At 45.5% G+C, this 19,759-nt stretch overlaps 1 protein-coding gene across 6 annotated transcripts in view; it reads left to right on the top strand.

Moving 5' to 3' along the window:
• Nucleotides 1-690: 690 nt before the first annotated feature.
• The window catches only part of FLI1 (Fli-1 proto-oncogene, ETS transcription factor), an 89,623-nt gene continuing 70,554 nt past the window's right edge, over nucleotides 691-19,759 (top strand). Inside the window, exons 1-2 of one of the 6 annotated variants that reach the window (XM_082778075.1) lie at nucleotides 691-741; nucleotides 3,212-3,293. In XM_082778075.1, the coding sequence (XP_082634201.1) occupies nucleotides 3,255-3,293 (39 nt within the window). In that variant the 5' untranslated portion in view covers nucleotides 691-741; nucleotides 3,212-3,254. Of the gene's footprint in view, nucleotides 742-805; nucleotides 1,332-3,211; nucleotides 3,321-13,646; nucleotides 14,075-19,759 lie in introns of those variants that run through there. The other 5 variants (XM_082778074.1, XM_082778073.1, XM_082778078.1 and 2 more) reach the window with 5 other exon arrangements.

The raw sequence follows: 19,759 nt of genomic DNA, 5'->3' as shown, positions 1-19,759 counted from the left end.
TGCCTAGGAAACTCCCTCGCGTAATAAAAACAACAACAACAATAATAACAAAGAATCCAAAGAATTTCTATATTAAAAAAAGTGGCTCTGGCTAGGTCCCTGGTCACTAGGTACAGGTCTGAGTCTGTTTTCCTTGGAAATTGGGAGGAATGCTAAACGCCTCGTCTACCAGCGAGTAAATTGTGTGCGGAGCTCTAGGCACGGCTCCCAAGTTGCCCTTTCACCCCTTCACTTTATATGTTCCTCTTATTAAGGAGAAAAATGTTTCAATATGTTGGAATTTGGGGCAAAGCCGGGAAGGAGAGAAAGAGAATAGAGAGTGGAAGGACATTTTCCAAATAGTTTTGGTAACCCTTCTGAGGGTTACATTTAAAATTGATGTCGTACGAAAATCCCTGGAAGTTTCTCCCCCACGTTAGTGCAAAATATTATCTGCTAACCCTTCCGAGATGGCAATGTGCACCAGAAGCGTGACACCGCTGGGAAAAAGTATCCCTGACTTGAAGATGGTTTTCCTTCTCCTCCCTAAATGTGTTAGTATTTGATAACTATTGTTAAGTAGCTAAAAGGGTCTGCAGCTTTCGGCTTGAAGAGAGAAAGGCTGAATTCTTGATCTTGAGAGAATAGGCTTGAGACAATTTCATTTCACGTATCCAGCCATGTGCATCTGCGAGCTCGGTGGATGTGGTCTGTAGTATTTTCAGTTTTGCTTCAGAGGGAAACGGGTTAACTATTTTCAAGGTAAGAGTCAGAAAAAAATCCCAAAGTAAGGAACGATGATTTTAAAACGGATATTTGAAACTTCCTTATTTTAAAAGGGGATTTAAAGTAGCACTTGAGCTCCACTCAGCGTCTCTTTTCGGCTTGACTCCTCAGCAATACTTTTTTAAGAAAGTTGTGAATTTTTTTTCTTTCTCTTTTTTTTTTTTTTTTTTTCCTTCTTTAAAGTTGCGAGTAGCGCCAGACAGGCTCACTGGGCGAAGATGTCACATAGCCGTGATTAATCTGAGGGAGCAGCTGAAATATTGATAAGGGGAAAACGGAAATCAAATGAAAAGTAGAGGGCACAGAAGAGAGGGAAAGGAAAGCACGTCCTGGAGCTGCGAGCACTGCAGAAGCCCCCTGAGGAAATGCCTGGTTGATGCAGCCTGTCTGGATGGGCTGGGAATTTTAACTTCAGCGCTGCTTTGGATCTAACAAGTTTAATCTCTCCTTTGCAAAACTGCAGCGGCAGGGTAGTAATCCACAGCTGGTGGGGAGTTTTATTTTTGGTCTCAACCTGGATCTTTACAAACTGGTCTGCCACTGGTTGAGGGGAAAGGGTAAAAAAGGTGAGTCATTTAAATCCTAGTAATAAGAATAAGCGAGAGGTGAATCTAAAAGTGCTTTGAGGCCCTTTTATATTTCGGCTGATGCTGGCTGGGCAATGTGATTGATAAATAATCCACAGCAGACTTCTTAAGGCTGGTTCCAAATATGCAGATGTATTTATTTATATGAACATGTGTAATTATAAGAGGGAGGTAAGCGGGGGTGGGGGAACGCTAATCAGGGGCAAAGAGGGGAGCAGGGGAACTCGATATGTGAATCCTTGACCCTAGAAAATTTACTGACTAAGGAAAATTACCTTGTCCCTCAACTCTATCTACCCCCACCCCCCATTGCAAGTTCAGAAGCAAAAGAAACTGGAATGTGTTAGGAAGGAGGACGACAAAAAAAAAAAAAAAAAAAAAAAAAAAAAAAAAAAAAAAACTACTTATCAGAAACACATTGTCGATTTTATAATCAGTTGCCCTTCTGTGCCAGCTGGCCGCCTAATAAATGCTTTAAAAAACAATAAAAGGGGCATACGTGCAGATAGAGAACTTTTATTTTCCAGAGTTGTTGGGCTGTTTTTGTGTGTGCGCGTGTTTTTTTTTTCTTCCCCCTTCCTTTCTCTGTGCTTGTAACTCACAGATGTTTCATAGCAAGGCACCGGCGGGCACGGGGACGCTTCCCCGGCTGCCGGGCACAGCCGGCGGAGCAGCGGGGCCGCGGCACGGGCAGAGCAGAGCCAGGCCCCCGCAGCGTGTCCCGAGCACTGCGAGGCGTGCTGACCGCTCCTGCGCAGCTTCACGCGTGGTTCTGATCCTGTAGCATAACGCCGGTAGTAAACTGGGGATAAATTCGTGTCTTCTCCCACACACTCCCCGGGAAAACGGGAGCGTCAGAGCAGCAGCACTAACGAGCTGCATACTAAGGGGGAGGGCGTGCTTTTAAACGATGCACTAATTGCAGTAAGCTAATCGTTTTCGGGCGCTTTCCAAGGGGACTACAGATCCTGAGAGAAGCGGGTAGAAAAAAACAGTTGTCAGACCTGTTAGTGACTACAGATTTATTTTCCCACACACCATTAAGTTTCTCACAATTGTTGTTAATCTCTGCATCTCTGTCGTGGTGACTTGGGGGGCCGGGGGAGAGGCAAAAAACCTGTTCATCGGGAGATCATCAAGTCTTATAAATACAGAAAAACAGATGCACCTCGTTGATGCAAGCCTGAGATAAAGCTCCGCTGTGTTTGAGGAACGGCACTATCCAAAACAGAAAGGCTGAGATTGACAACCCTGGGCTTTTTATTGCTATTTGGAATGATACTTCCGTTTGCTATTTTTTAAATTTATTGTTTAATTATTATTGGTGAGAAAGGTTCTTTAAATCAATAGAGGCCGGCAGGCTAATGGCTCGGAATGGTTTCAATGAGTCACGAAAGGCAACTGCCCTTCATTTAGCCAAGTGAAACCCTTGGATACAAGTCAATAGGGTTAACTAGTCTCGACATGAAAACATGAGTATTTCAGCTGGCTTTTAATTGTTGGCTAAGAAATTCAGTTAATCAAATGTCAAACGTTTCCCTCTGTTCTCGTCAAAAGTGAAGAAGGCTCTTTTCCTGAGGGGGTGAAAAACCCAAATGCAAAAACAAACAAACTGTTGTTAAAACGCAGAAATAAAACCCTTCTTTATGAAGACTTGTATATTACTTAACGTTTAGTTACTGTGGTGGACGTTTTTTCTGTGCCCTTTCTTTAAAGGGTACGCATAAATACCTGATGACTTTTCTTTAAATTTTATTATTTATTATTATTTAATTGTTTATTATTTTTAAAACGTTTTGTTTTTGCTATACTTAATATTTATATATATGTATGTGATTTTATTTTTCTTTTAATTTCAGGTCAAGTTTAAGACCTTTAAAGATATCTGTTAAACAAGTAAGGATGTTTCAGACTGTGCCAGACACTTCGTCTTACGTCAAGGTAAGACATGACAGCATCTTTAAACAGGTAATGTCAAAAATTACAATCCTTAAAAATTTGTAGTAGTTTGTATTAGTTGAAAGTCTCATTCCCATTCTCACTGAACTTAGCAGGAAAAAAAAAAAATCTTTTACCTTCTGTGGGAGAGGGGTTAGTGTCTGAAGTATCACAGTTATAGTTCTGGAAATATGCAGGGCTGAGTCAAAAGTTGAATCATCAGGAAGTAAGAATATGTTAAAGTGGTCTTGCCTTTTATAAATTATTGATGCTTGGTTTGGTGGATTATACTATAACTACTATTATAGTGAGAGTGTCCTGAATTTCATTATAGTAGTGGTTTCTTACTCTGAAGCCAATATGATAGCAGCAGCGTGCTACCAATATCGTATCATAGTGGTTTCTTAATTTGGTTTCCAATTTTCTGATTTCCTAGATACCATTTAGTTTTGAACCAAAGCTAAATTTAATTTAATATCTGTCTATTCCTCTGCTGCGCCAGCCACTGAATTCAATATGCAAGATGATATGAAATGTTCTGGTTTTGAAAGGTACATTTCTAAATGGATTTAGAGGGGGGAAATATTTAATGATCTGAAGCAAAACATCTCTTTCAGTTACTGAAGAAATGAATTGTCACAACACTTTGTAATTCTGGCATTTCTTCCACAATATTACTTATGTTTTTCCTTGAGCAATTCTTCCATACCATTCAGTAGGCAAATTGACTTCAATTGGTTTTACTGGTGATGGCTAATGTCAGATACTACTAGATGTTGCACTCTGAATAGCTGATCATCTATGTACATTTTCTTAATTAAAAAGTGAATCTTAGAATGTATTTCAGTGTGCCGCTTCTGCCTCTTTCATAAGATTAAAACAAATTCCAAAGAAGAATTGGCACAGCCTTGTCCCTTTATAACTCAATTGAGTACTATATTATATTTGACATCATATAGTTTTTTTTCCACAACAGTTCCCAAGAATGTAAATAAACCAAGCCTGGGACATCTGGGTTACACGTTTAAGGCAAACCCTGCATGCAACAGCACTTAGAGAAAATCTAAAACACAAGCCTCTTCTCTCACAGGCTGAAGAAACACAGAAGGGTGTTAACTAGAGCTGGGTGGATAATTTGTAATGAATAATTTATTACAGGAATTCTCTCTCCCTCTCTCTCTCTCTCTCCCTTTCCCTTAGTCAATGATCCATGCGCCAATTGTGATTTTCATGTACCTACACATTATTGGAAGTGATTCCCTGAATGATTTCTGTATATATTCCCTAGGCCACAGATCATTTTGTGGGCAGTTTGTTAGAGGTATTAGTATTGGAAATGCAGCTTGGTGGGAGGGCTCCCAGGTCAAGTGGAATTACTTGTATTCCCCAATTGGGTGAACTTGTGGAGCTCTCTGGACCAGGTTTCTATAGGGAATTTTACTGGGAATGGTCAAGATTCCAGATTCAGTTAATATTCCCCCAAATCACACTCATAGCTCAGTGTTTCAAGGAATGTTGATGATTTAATTTTGTTTATTAAATTCATGTAGCTTTGGACAAGATTCCAGAAGAACATAAACTCTGTGGAAAAGAAATGAAATTAAAGTCTCATGAAAGCAAATTCACTAAAAGTTCATGTAAAGAAATAAGTTAAGTAGTCTGTGCCTGGCTTTAGCAATAATTTCTCTTTGGAGTTCCTATGTGTGGGAAATGATCTTAGATGTGCTCTGTTTACAATGAAGACATGAAGGCTCTTTGACATCCTATATTATGGTATCATTGCCTTTTGTTGTGAGGCTAGATCCAGCTGCTGTTACAGTTAGTAGCAAGATTCCTTTTGAATTAAGTGGAACCAAGATGCAGGCCTAAATAATTTAACATTCCAATGGGATTGAGTGAGTCAGTCCGTAACTGTGTCAGGATAGCCTTCTCATTAAGTATAATCCTCCAGGCAAAGTGCTTGGACAAAGTTCTCTTCATGTAAGTATGTGTTTTATCTACCAGGAAGAACTTGTACGGCTGGACATACATGCAGCATTTCAGCAAGTGGAGGGATAAGTGAACAGTGTGATGCTGAGCTCTCTGCCTTTTATTACAACCCTTCGTCATCAGCTGCCATTATTTTGGGCAGGGGCCTTGTCTTTGGCATTTTGCCTGTAAAGCTTCATTCACACCAATGTCAATGGGGAAATTACTTGTTCCTCTGCTTAAAAAACTCAGCAGGATTTTGACAGAAGTCTCTTAGGACTGATCCAAAGTTCTCTGAAGACAAAGGAGATACCTCCCACAGACTTAGAGTTTCAAGTCGGGCAGTTCAATACCAGTGGTGCAAAAAGGTACTTTAAGGTCAGCGAAGTTGTTCTTAAAGGTTAGGAGATGCTTAAATACAGGAGAATTGGAGCCTTAAAAAACACAGGTCAGGTCAATCTTTGGCTCCTCTGAATTTGGTGACAGTTTCCACAGATGCCAGGGCACACAGAGCAATTCTGTGACTGGCTTACTTACTTGCAGAAGAGACAGGACTGCCTAATGATTGAGGCAGACAGTCAGGAAACACGGGTACAGATACAACCCTGCTGGGGTGGGCTTGGTGTTCCTGGGCAAGGCACTCCAACTCTTTGTTCCTCAATTCCTCCATCTTTAAAGTGTGGATGAAAGTGCTGTGCAAGAAGGAGGCACTGTTCAGTTTTTAGACAGCATCTGCCTTCTCTTTCCTGCTTCCCCTCACTCATCTTTGACAACTTGACAAGTCACGGTGAGCAAAAAGTTTAAAAAGTGAGAGATTAAGTTCCAAATCCTTCTCTTTTTCCATTTTTTTTTTTTTTTCATGTTATTCCATCTACTGAGGGGGAAAAAAATTTTGCTTGTCTCATGGGAGGTAGGGACTCAGTATTTATTTATGACTTCCATGGAATCCCAGCTCATGACATGGTACCTCCATCCTGCAGAAGAAAATCACAACTGGGAGCAGTGTCTTGTATAAAATGTCTTTAACAAGTGTATAACACATACATATAAGTGTTATGTTTATTCCATGCCTTGTGCAGAAGAAAGCCTCCTCTCTGTGTGTTGCAGATGAGAGGGGGTTGCTAGCAGGGTGTTCTCCAGAAGGCCTAGGAAGAACAGATCTACTGTCATACCCCTGAGGTACAAAACAGCCTATGACTACCATCAGGTCACAATTTTTCTCACCATGGTTTTTAAAATGCAGAAATGTGAGGTAGGACAAAGATGCTGGAGGAGGAGGAGGTTCTGGATTTTAAAATGGTTTAACACGGATGGTTTGTGTTGAGTCATACTGGCAATGTTCAGCTTGCCAGTGTTGTAACCTTGATTTACGTCATAGGACATGTGGGTCTGCATCTACAGCACTGCCAAAAGATCCTATATAACTTCATGACAGCACTACTCATTCTCTCTTGTATCCCTTCTTGTATGGGCCTTAACACAATAAGGGAGTAGAAAATCATAAGTATAAAATTATTTATGATCATTTATGATTACTCATTTGTTCTACATCATGGATAAATTGTTTCTGTTCCTAAAAGCTGTTCTGGGACTTACTGATCTGCAAATAGTTAATAATCTACAGTATATCAGAGGGTCCTAATCTCATCTAAACATAAGTATTTGACTTTAGAGAATGAAACATGTAATATAATTGAGAAATTAAATTTTGAAAGACAGCACTGGAATCCTGACTGCAAGGGTATGGAAAGAGTTAGGACTATAAGCAAAGCAACATGACCTCTGCATGCTGCATTTTTAATTACCACTGCCACAAGCTACTCTGGGCCACAGCAGTCTTGACTCTCCTCCTGTGCTGCTGCCTGTGCTTTAATACGTGAGTAAAGACAGTGCAAGAATAATCTGGGGAGTCTTATTCTTTCGCTTTTCTTTTGCTCTTGGGCGACATCCAAACCCTTCTCCCCTCCTGGCATGGATAAGTCACTGCCTCTGCTCCTGGTGCCCCAGCGCTCAGTGCACAGGTTCCTGCCAGGCGCCACCCGTGGGGACAGGGAAAGGCAAAGAAGTCATAGAAGAGGGCATTAGGGGTCCCTCCTCTTCTTGAATGTCTGCAAATTGTTGCTGGGGTGCAGGAATCCCCCTTCTCGCCCTCTTCACCTGAAAGACTCCCCCTTCCCCTGAGCTATCGCATCAGCGCCTCCTGCTTTTGTGCTCTCCTTTCCAGCCTTCCCCTTCCAAGGTGAACCTTGCTAGGGGTGATTTTCCCTGGGGTGTCCCGCATTAAAACACTGGATTCCCTTTGGCTGACCTGTGCAGAAAATGGTCTTCGGGCAGACCTCTGAACGGGAACGAAGACGGTCTTTTGTCCAGCCTCTCAGAGATGGGAAGAAGGAACCATCATGCAAGCGCAGGACTTCTCGCTTTAAAAATGGATTTCATGCAGACATAATGTTTGTGGTACCATACAAAGAAGCATATTCACGAAGGCAAAATGGTCTGGGTGGCTGGAAACAATATTTGGTTTGTTCTTGCTTTCCCTCTGCCTGGAAGTTTACAGAAGCCCCAACGATTTTTATTATTATTTTTTTTTTTCTTGAAGGATAAAACAGCATGATTTTCTTTGGAGAGGGCAATGCGAAGGCCACTGACAAACCCTGACACGGCCGTGCTTTCCCTCCTACTGAAACAGTAGCAGCCAGAGGGCTGCTCCGGGCACAGGTTGCAAGGAAAGAATCCCCCAGTATTTCGTGGGTGGATTTCTTTTTTTTTTTTTTTTTTTTCCCCCAGCAGAAATCTTGCGGCAGGGAGGATGCCTAATGCCTAACGGAGGGAAAGGCTCTGCAGAGGGACTCGTGCAGGGAATTAGCTGCGTCCCACAGGCACGCGTGGATGCTGGAGAGGCGGCTGCTGGCAGAAATCCGCAGCACACCTTTAAGAACATCTGGAGAGCTGAGCCTCCCGGAATAGGGGAAAGCAGAGACTTGACGGACTGTTTTTTCTTCCAGTTCAGGTAGATTTGTCCCTGCCGAGGGGATCCTTACCCTGCTTCTTTTCTTTGCAGTTCCAGCTTGACGTCCAGCCTGAGGCTGCGGTCAGCTCTTAAGTCTTGCTCACCCCGAGTGATGATTAATCCGCACATACACCGAATCGTTCTCCTTTTTTGAGGCAGAAACGCCGTTAAGTTGTTAGACTTTAGCAAGTCTTTGATTAATGCGTCCTGACAACTCGCTACTTAAGGATTTAGCTCTAGTTTGCACCCACCTCTCTGCTTTAAAGGGAAAAAAAAACCCTTCCATTTCCCGGTGCCTGGCAAATCCTGCCCGACTTTTACCCGTGGTGAAGGCAAGCCCTGCGTGGGCAGGACTGGCATTGTTTCTTCCCCTCTTTGCCCTCAAGACACGATTGGATTGAAGTCGAAACGTCGTTTCTCCTGGAAATGTAGCACGTTGCTCCTTTCTAAAACAAACCAGGCTGTCGGGCTCAGGGGACAAGATTTTACACTCGGTGACTCCCGCCCCGCCAGACACCAGCATTCAAGCAGCCGCCCCCCCTCCAGCTCTGTGACCTCCTAATGGCTCCATTCTTTCACAATTTACAGCAAAACGCTCCCCACCAATATGCTGGGTCCGGTGGATTTTGTATTCTAGCCTTTCGCGTGCTTTCCCAACCTTGTGTTTAGAAATAATGGGGAGGTGTGGAGGGGAAAGGGGAGCAAAACGGGAAGAAAAAGAAAGTGAATGCTAAGGGGGAAAAATGCTTTAAATCTTTCCTGCAAATCTCCAAATATATGAAGTCTGAGGAACAAATTCAAAGCAGGCACGGACGCCTGAAGAGAAGTTAGAGAGAAATATTCTGTTCCATTCAAGCGCATCAAGGGTCTAGCTGAAGTCTTGTTTGGCTAAGGTCAGACGAGACTGGGTTCTCCAATAAAAATAAATCTCAAATTAATTATGGCCTCAAGCGAGGGGCCAGACGTTTGGAGCTAGTGCACTGCCGTCTGTTTTTTTGGCCTTCAGTATTTTTGTTTTTTTGTGCTTAGCTTTTCAATAATTGCGGGATGGGGGAGGAAGGGAGGGCGGGGGCTGTTTTACTGGGACATGGAGCTCAAATAAAACTAGCCAGGACACTGCTTACCCACTCTACGTGTAATTGCGATGCAGCTTCAAAGCTACTGCATCTTCTCCCCGCTACTTTTAAGACATTATGTTTTACTTAACGCTGATTAGCAGTGAATAACTTTCCGGCGTCAAGTTCCCAAATCCCATGGGCTGTTGCTGTGGACCAAGAGGCAGCAGGGACCCGATCCTTCACTTGTAGGGCTGGAAAACTACTGATTCCTCTTTATTGCTGTAGCTGAGAAGCAGAGGTTTGCCCAATTAGTTTAGTTTAAAGTGGGATTCGTTTCTGGGGATCAAATCCCAGGGCTGTAGTTTGGGCTTTTTGCTTGTAAGAATGTGGGTTTAGAAAATAAACAAAACACGTTGCGTTTTTCATTCTGCAATGCAGTCGGTGCCAGAGGAAACTCAGACCAGGAAACTTTAAACATTCGCTGAAGCCGGTGGAGACTTTCCCTCTGGTACAGACTGCAGCGGGACAGATCCTGGCCTCTGCAAGTACAGCTCCGGGCGAAGGAGGAGGGCAACCACCGTGACTACATTTATAGAGGACAGTATATATAAAAAGGTTTATATATTATATATCCGATATACCTAGCGTAAGGAATGTCAGTACACGTAGAGAGAAGTTGGGAAAAAAAAAAAAAAAAAAAAAAAAAAAAAAAAAAAAAGAGGATCCTGACCGGACTTTGCAGTGACCAAGGCCGGGCATGGGAGGCTGGGGGAGCGGGCCCAGCTGATGCTGCTGGGGAAGGAGGGCGAAACAAGCCACCCCCTCCTCCGAAAAGAATATTTCTAACCTGCAGCTGAGGCCCGATAAGGTTTTCTTTATGCCTATTCCTATGGAATAATTAGATGGTTTTAACTAGAAAATGATGAGCACTAATCCCGCGTGAATTATTGGCAGAAAATGCGCATCTCTGGGGTTATGTACTCCCGCGAAAGACTGGCAGTGAACTACACGGAGGGGTTAACCCATTTGATGCTGGATGTGAGATAGCCTTGGCTCCCTCCGGTATGGCCTTATTAATTTCAGTGGGATCTCACCAAACCCGGCTTTTTCACCTTCTCTGTGTGAGGCTGCAGTCGGCGTAACTCAATTATAAGGACGAAGAGAGGAGGCTGGGGGCATGCCAAGCGCTTGAGATCAGTATTGAAACAATTAAAAACTCCGGACGAGAATTTCGTTTCATTCATAAGCACAGTTAAAAAATAATAATCGAGGAGCAACTGATTTCTACCAGCCTGTCCCAATGTAAGCATTTGAAATCTTCCGTGGTTGCCAAGATCAAATGGTTTTCCAGATGTCTGGTGGTAACCACATTAAACGGCTCACAATTCCTTTGCTGTACATACATATGCATCCAAAAGCGGAGCATCAGCTGCGTTTCCCTGCCAGGTCTCACTTGCCCGGCTCTGCCACTCAGCAGTCGCCGGGTGATCACCTAGCGTGGTTCAGAGCCTGGCGCACGGAGTTTTATTTTAGGAATATTGCAGCCTTTCCCCAAAAGTTTGAGATAACTTCAAGGTTTTTTGTTTTGTTTTTAAAGGGGGTGGGAGATGAAGCAAAAGCTCTATTGTTATATTATTTGGGAGGCGAATAGCAGATTGTTCAGCTTGTCTGTTACAGCGTTCAACAGCTTCGCTCGCCACCTGATCTCTTGGACTTTTCACAAATCTTTTGTGAGACCAAACGCAAGAGGTAAAGCAGGGAACACCCCGATGGGTCCAGTCTAGGTGACCCAACGGGCTTCATTCTGAGGCATCCTCAGACATGCAAAATAAGTCCCTGGGGGTCCTGGTGCCCGTCTGGCAATAAAATGCGAAGTCGGGCTCCTAAAATACCCCTAGGTGGGACGGAGGGGTCTGCCCGACATCCGCCGCTCTCTGGGAGCACCGGGAGCGACGGCGGGCGCTGCGCTGGGTCCCGCAGCGGGCGGTGGGAGGCAGGATGCCGGGCTCCCTGCCGACCCCGCACCTCCAGGTGGTTTCTGGCTGCGGCTCTCAGCTCCCCGCCTCTCCCAGCCCAAGAGAGACCTGCCGGGCACGCAGCCCACGAACAAAACGCCCCGCGAGGTCCGCGGAGGACGGAGGCTCCTTTCCACGGTGTTTCCCTTCGCGGTCAGGATGCTCAGCCTGTCCTTTCCCTCACCCCCCAGCCCACTTTTTTTCGGGGCTGGTGGAGAGCGCTGTCTAGAGAGGAAATCATTTGGGTTTTGAAAGGATGCGTTTCACTCTTCCCTTTAACCTCTTGCTTTTCTGGTTGCTGCAGCCATGTGGTGAGGCTGAAGGGGGAGTGGAGAAGAGAGTGGCTGAGGGAGGGAGAGAGCGGGGAGGGAAAGAGAGAAAGAGTAACGGAGACAGCAAAGGGTTAAGCGTGATTTCTTTAATTGAACTCCAGTTCTTGTGGCCCTAGGCAAGGGGGGACCTGACCCCGCTAGCAGCATCCAGATGTGCTGCTCCCCGGGGACCCCGCGCAGCCCCCTGCCTTGTGAACCGGCGGGGGAGGAGCGGGGGGGCCCGGGCTGTCCCCTCTGCCCCCCTCTGCCTTCACCTCCCGGCTGCAGGCGGCCTCAGTCGCTGGCAAGCAGCAAGCAGAAAGCTCCAGGTCTGGTCACGTTCAGCCCCGTGTCTGCATCTGAACTCCCAAATTGTAGCTGAATTGATGAGGCTAATTTCGGAGGAGGGGGGAGGGCGGGGAGGGAGGGGCAAGGGGAATCTACGGCTCTCTCCTGCCAGCTTCGGGCTTGGAGAAATAAAGTATTAATAAGGCATCCCTGCCGCAGCCGAGTAGAAACACTAGTGGCATTATTGAATTTCCCTTTTGGAAGGGGCGGGTGCAGAATAACTTTGGATATAATTTTGATTCCCCCCCCACCCCGCCCCGTGGTTGGACTAAAGACGGGGGGAAACAAAAAGCCTGGACACAACTGGCACTGGACAAGGTAATGCTCTCCACCGAGAGATCTGACGTTCAGGAGTGCCCTCCTGCCTTGACACTTTCTTTCTTGGCTTCACCCTCCCTATTTTACACCCTCTGTGCTTCTCCTCGGGCTGCAGCGGTTTGCAGAAGTGGGGAATAAAGGACGCCCAGAGCGTTGCATTATGTGTTCCGCTGCTCGCTGCTTGTTATTTTTGCAGGGGGGGAAGTGGAGCTGGACAGGCGCGTATTGTCTCCTTTCCTCGGGTCCTTGGGAGGGTTTTAGCCTTGTCCGGAAAAAGGAAAGCGCGTTTCTTTTCTGGCGATCGCTCCCGTTTGAATGAAAGGCAGAATCGCACGTCAGGGCTCGCCAGGTCGAAAAAGATTTAAAGGCTGGTGTGTTGGGTCGGTTTTACTGCAGTGCCCATTCTTACACGAAATTTCAGGTGTTCTGACAATTATTTTTTTTACTTTTTTTTTTTTTAAATTATTTCTTCTTCTTCTTCTTCTTTTGTTTTTCTTCTCTGAGTGGGGTTTTAACAGCTTAGCAAGGAACTGGTGTTAAGAGAGGAGGCTGGAAAAGGTGCTCCCAGCCCCCGAAATAAATGGATGGGGACCCGTTGATCTGAGGTCTGTGTGATTAGGAACCCCTATATCCCAGCCGTGAGATGACTGAGAGTGAAGGGGACAGGGGTGAAAGTGGACAAGAGCTTCCACTTTCCTGCAGCCCCATTTCCAGCGTGGCTTTAATTGCTGGAGTCATTTGTCTGTCCTGCATTACTGCACTCACCGTTCCTTTCTGGCAGGAGCGGACCCCGGCTCACGCTCCTTTCTGCGAGCCCTGCCTTGGGCGGGCGTGAAGAGGGGCCACGTTATGTTTTAAATACCTTTTAATCGTCAGGCTCTTCTTTTTCTTTCTTTCTTTCTTTCTTTCTTTCTTTCTTTCTTTCTTTCTTTCTTTCTTTCTTTCTTTCTTTCTTTCTTTCTTTCTTTCTTTCTTTCTTTCTTTCTTTCTTTCTTTCTTTCTTTCTCTCTCTCTCTCTCTCTCTCTCTCTCTCTCTCTCTCTCTCTCTCTCTTTTTTTTTTTTTTTTCTCTCACCCTGCGTGCTCCGACTGAATTGTATTTACTGTTTTCTTCCCTTCATTTTTGCCTGTGACTGGAAAACGCATTAATAAAAAAATCTGTGGGAAGAGACGGAAATTCAGTGAGTCAGGCTAAAGCTGTTCCAGCCAAAAGAAAAAAAAAATGGCAAAAAACATGTTAAACTAAACTGTGGGATGACACAGTGCTCACTAATACGGGCTGGGGTGCAAGGCAAGGTCTCCGTCGTGCTGGCTGCGCTAGCGACAAACAAGAGCTGACAGAGGTAGCTATTGTTCTGCCCCTTCTTATCTAAATGGAGCAAATATCCTGTATGTAAAATATATATATTTTGATCAAGAAGGCAGGACCAGCGGAGAGACGAAAGTTTCCTCCTCGAGTGACTTCACTTCCCAAAATTAGCAGAAAAAACGTTTCATCCGGTTAACTGTCTCTTTTTCGCTCTGCTGCAACAACCAAAGTCAAAAAAAAGAGAGGCAGAGAGAGCGAGGGAGGGAGAGGGAGAGAGCCGGAGAGGGGATAAGCGGAGGAAAGTAAAATCACTGGGAGGACAGAGAAAAGTGAAAGAGGGAGAAGAATAACGACTTCAGGAGGCTTCGGTTGCAGGCTAAACCGGGTCAATGTGTGGAATATTGCTGGTACCGGCTGGAAGTTATTCTAGATGGACGGCACTATTAAGGTAAGGGCTGCAGGGGCCGGGGGCCAGCTCCGGCCGGGCCCCCTCCTCCCGCCCTGCCGACCGGGACTCTCCCACCCTCCCGGGGCTCTCCCACCCTTCCCTCCCTCCACTCCCTCCCCTTCTTCCCTCCGTCCCCTCCCCGGGGCTCGGGGGCTCCGCGGCGGGGCTCGGAGGGCCCCCGGGAGCTGCCCGGCTCGGCGAACCCGCAGTGACAGCTCCTGGCTCCGGGCTGCCAGCCCCCGCGGCCGCCGGGCGCCGCCAAGGGGGGCGGCTGGGGCCGGCGGGGCTCGGAGCTGCCTGCCCCTGGCGGTTCCATGTCAGCCGGCTCTGATTTCCTCGCCTGGCCCTGCCCGAAGCGCGCTGCTGGGTCTGCTGGTGTGTTGCCTTCAGCAGTTTTGGGGGGAGAGCGAGGGACCGGGCGGTTTGGAGGGGAAACATCACCCTAGCTTGGGGCGAGGCAGCGGGAAGGGGAAGCAAAGAGTGTGGCAAAAAAACCACGAACATAACCAACCTCTGGTGGCCTTGAGCAAGCGAGGACTCTGCTGGCACGCTGCTGAGAATGGTTCCCCCTCCCTTTACCCCCACCAAACCGGCTGGTCCTCCAGCCTTTGCAAAGATGAACCCAGCCTTCGCCAAGTCCCTCGAGGTGCTGTTTCCCAAAGCCCAGGCAGCAGCGGGTTCACTTTCTTGCTTTGGGGGGCCCTTGTGCAATTCGTACGGGCTCTTCTTGAGGGAGCGCTGTAGTGCAGGGCAGCTCAAACAGAGCAGCCTTGGAGCGAGAGACTCTGTGGGTGTGTTTGGGTTGGAGGATTTCGAAAGATGCCTATCGCCTGGGTGGGGTGTTGATCTCTTCTTAAAAGTCTTTTTTTTTTTTTTTTTTTTTTTTTTTGCTGACCTGGGGAGAAAGAAGCTGCAAACTGGCAGGAACTGAAACTTTCTCCTTTACATTTCAGCTTGTGACAAGTGCACTGTTTGGAAGGGTCTCAAGAGAAAGGGGGAGGGAAGGAGATGGGTAGGAAGAGAATATGGAAAGAGGAAAGAAAGAGGGAATGAAAGGGGAAACGTCAGAAAGGAGGAAAGAAAGCAGGAACATTGAAAGCACAAAATTTGAGGTATGGCAGGAATAAGGCACATCTCCCTTACCACCTCTTCAGCTTTGTAACAAAAGTAACCCAGTCCTCATTCAGGACATGCTTAGTGCACCGCAACCTTCTTTGATTTGTGGCGTCCTAAATATTGCACAGTGAAAGTGCAGAAATTTCCCATCTGCATGTTTGCTGTGGTGCACACATGGACCCGCTTTTCTTCGCATGCCACAAGCCCCCCTGCAGCATCCTCTGAAAGGTGCTGATGTGTTGCCATGGCCCAGGTAGCCCATGGTGCCTACTGGGAGCTCCTCCTCTCCCCTGTCACCCTGCGTGGCAAAGTGGTGTCGCTGTCACCCCCAGCCCCCTGCTCTGGAGATGAGGAACTGCGATGCTTTGCAGCTAGGACCGCAGTCATGCTGGGGAGGCTGTGGTGAAAGGAGGAACTCAGCCGCATCCTGGGTCACTGCCCCAGCTCCTGGATCTGCCCACTGGCAGCTGAGCAGCCTTTTGTTATGTATTGCTGCTCCACTTGTAGTCCAGAAAGCATTTGGCTGTTTGAGCTAAGAGAGGTGGAATCCTGGTGCACTGGAATCTCATCTTGGGTCCACTGAGCAACCCCAGGATCATTGGCAACTTGCTGCAGATCCCCGTCTCCTGTTGAGCTCCTCCTGTAACTTACCACTTCTCTGCACTTTGCACAAGTGGTTGAAAGCTCCGGTAGTGTCCTCAGGATTATAGGAGATTTCTTGCAAATTTTCTTGCTGGGGAGGAATGAGTGGTTTCCAGGGAGTGTCAGACCCATGCACGGGCAGATTTGCTGCAATTTACCACTGAAAGGAAGGGGTTAGGCCACCTTGCCTGAGTTCTCTCAGGTGAAGGGCAATGAGAGAGGATGTGGCTTGAGATGCTTCAATGTTTTTAATGTGCTGAGCTCTCTATATAATCTGTGCCTTGGGGTAGACTTGCTAAATTCTAGGACATAGTAAACAAACCTGTACTGTATTCAGGAGACAGCAATTTAGAAGCAATCGTACCCTTCAGGTACTTCTTCTGAAGGCTGTAAGCACTGCTTTCTCTCAAAGCTGTGCACTCCAGTTGGTAAATAATATGGCAGAAAAGATGCACATAGATGACAAAGATGGCAAGAAAAACAGAGGAAAAGGTTCTTTTGTTATTTAGATCAAGAGCGGGCTGAGGGGGCAGATGAAATTGTGTGCAGATGTGGTTCAGAAGTACTTCACCCATGAACCGAAGTATACCTGGCTGTGTAGAAGGCAGTGCTGTGCAGCTCTGATCAGAAATGTTCAAGGGGTACACCTTGCAGCTGATTGCCTTCCTGAGCAGCGTGAACATGACAAGTGACAGTGTTTTGTTAAGTCTTTGCAAAACTCTTCCACGGACTAATTGCTTTAATTGAGCCAAGGACTTTTAACTGCACACTACCGATGTAGAAGGAGTCTGAGTCCAGTCTACTATAAAAATGCCTCCCTTCACCCTGTAACCCACGGTGCTGGGCCTGTACTTGCCTCTTAATCTTTTTATGCCATTCAGAAAGAGCTTGGACAGTAGACTTTCTGATGGCTGGTGTTGCATAAGTGGAATAATTTAACTATAAAACTGCCCAGTTGCAGGGTGACTTTGTACTAAATGGGTAGTTCTGCTGTAGCCTTGAGCTGTCTTAAGGGCTTGCTGCATGCTCCTGGGGAAGCAGAGCGTGGCTGGAGGATAGATGTGGTCAGGATGATCCTGGTCTATGCTTGCATCCTCTGCAGACACCATGCGGAAATGTGAGTTGAAGTTGTCAGGGTTCTTTACCCCACAGCTCAGGGAATGTCATGCACATACAGAGATATTAGGGGGGATCAGCTCCGGACTGTAAGTCTTCTTCCCCCATCATGCCCTGGCTTACATCACGTCTGGCATTGCTAAGCCAGCACACCAGCTCCAGAATGCATCTTTGTTTCTTCACAAATAATTATGTATTGCAAGGGGAGTTATTTTAGATCACTTGCTGAGGTGGTAGGAGGCAATTTTTGCTGCATTCTTCAAATAATCTGCTTAATACTTGACATTGGAGTTGGAGTGGCTGGTTTGAAAATTGACCTCTACATTGATACATTAAGGTCTTTTTTGCAGAAAGAAGTGCAGCAAATCTTTATTTTTATTAATTAATTTCCATATTAATTCCACATTCTGTGAACAACACTTGCAGAAGATGATTAGGAGCCAAAGAAACTGATGATGGTTTATGTTTGGATTAATTTTAAATAATTATTTTATTTTTCTTGTATGCCTCCAGACACTTCAAATCACATCTTCTTTGGGTTAACATTCTGCTTTGACTTAACTTACATTGTGTTTTGGGGGTTTGGGTTTTTATTGACTCAAATTAAATCAAAAGAGGGTACATCTAATGTCAACAAGATGCCCATGCGTGGACTTCCTCACAATAACAAATAGTGTGGTTTCAAACTGGTTTAATCGTTTCAGTTCCACTTTACATGTGGACTATAATTAATTTTAAAAAAATAAACATGCCCAAGCCTAAATGTTAATAAATAATAATAATAATAAATAAGCACAGTTTATAGCTGCTGCCTTCATTCTGTGAAAATATGTTTATCCTTATGCTCTGGACATAAGAGACCATCTGAAGGACATTCAGTGAACATTTTGCATTACCAAAGTAGACGACAACTATACTTGTCTCTTTTTCTTTCCATGAGAAGACAACTGATGTGCTGGTGTTGCTATAGCAAAGGGTGGGGTAGGGTTTCTATTGCAATCACTGTTTCTTGTCATTCGTGAACTGTAGGCGTTCGCTCTTGTCCTGAAACTTGGCCATCAAGATCTTGAACTAAGGACATGTTTCCTTTTTGGGCCAGTTTAAATGTCTGTTTTGCCATTTTTAAATTGCCCTAGCTTTGGCCTTTTAGAGATGGCCTTTCCTGGCAAGAAGGCATTGACTCGCAGGGCAAGAATCTTAGTCTCCAGAAGGAGAAAACTCCACACAGATGTTTGTTCACTGCAGGCTTTCCACGTTGCTTTCCCTCAAAAGCAGTTTTGAATAAAACCATCTGAAATTTCCAAGGCATAAAATCTGTGTTCCCCGATAGCAAGGTCACTGCTTAGGTGACATATATAGCGCATGATGGCTTCTTAAGACACAACAGCAAAAAACTGTTAGAAATGTTTGGTAATTGGCATATTTTCATAATGCTACTTCTCTTACTGCTTCATTTTCCCTCAGCAATGTGTGTGCAAATGCATGCTTTCTGCCTCGGTATGAGCTCGTGATCATGCCATTGTGCTGGGTGCTGCCGACTCGAGGTGATTGGTACTAACTCCTGTTTGCTATGCGGGTAAAGCACTGGGGAAGTCTTTCCAGAGTCTGTAAGCCAAGTAGCTCTGTTGCTCTGTACTAGAATTGTTCCTGCTATGGGAAGGAAGATTAGTCTGAAACAAACCTAATACACAACAAAACAGCACAACTGCTTAGATTTTAGGCACTTGGGGTTTCACTCAGAAGCTTTAAAGAGGTGCTGAGAGCGTCTTAGAGCGTTGTCTCTGCACGACTGTGGATTTTAACCTAACAGGATGTGGTCACTTTGAGTAGTAGCATGCATGTCCTGAGGATTTCATGCTTTTATTTTAGTTATTTATTTTAATTTCATGATACTCCTGCTGTAGGCTGGGGGGAGATCCAGCTTCCATGACTCCTTGCAGCATTTCTTCCATGGAGAATGTTGCTGGAGTCTTAGTGTGAAATAGTACAACTCTTCATTAGACTGCTGTAAGAAAAGGGCAGAAATCAAGAAGAGCAATGAGTAAGGTTGCACTTCACACCTCACTAAAGTAAGGCCTTAGATGACATGCCGATAAAGTGAGGTATGCTGGGGGTAGGGCATTTATAGCAATTTTTGCAGAAACAAGAGTTTATTCTCTTCAGGCGTCTCCTTCTGCCTTTAAAGAAGGCTTTCCTCTTGATTTCAGTTCACGTCTCAGAAGCATCAGCCCTAGAACTTATGAACATGTAACTGCATGACATGGAGCATCATCCAGGCTTTTTCTCCCTGTAAAACATCAGTGCATGAAGCTCTTCCACAGCGCCCCGTAGATTGCCTTAGAAAAATGAAAGTTTCTTATTCTGTTTGAGTTTACTCAACTACGTAATGAAAGACTCTGTGTCCCACCTCAGTGCAAACATGCACAAGCAGGAAAATTAAAGGAGCCGAGGGAGCCTTAACTTCAGATTTGTAGACATTTGTGGGTTTGCTAGACACCTCACATTGCACAAACATGGTGTTAGTGCTGGAGCAAGCATGAATGTGTGCAGGGCTTGCCTAGAAGAGACAGGTCTAATATTTTAAGCTTAAGTCGTACAACTTGGTTTGAAGCCAGCTTTTCCCCCAAATGTAAAATTCTCTTTAGATCTTTTGTTCTCAATTGAACAACAGATCCATTTCCAGTGTCTGTACCTCTCCTCCTCTCATGCACATGTGAACATGAGCACACAATGCATACATAGCACCGGTGGGTAAACAGAGCTGCTTGGAGTGCACTTCTCAGGTTGTACAGTCTTGTCATACTTCCATGG

This window comes from Aythya marila, assembly GCF_965140915.1.
Source record: "Aythya marila genome assembly, chromosome: 23".
Taxonomy (NCBI): domain Eukaryota; kingdom Metazoa; phylum Chordata; class Aves; order Anseriformes; family Anatidae; genus Aythya; species Aythya marila.
This window is presented reverse-complemented; position numbering and strand designations above follow the sequence as displayed.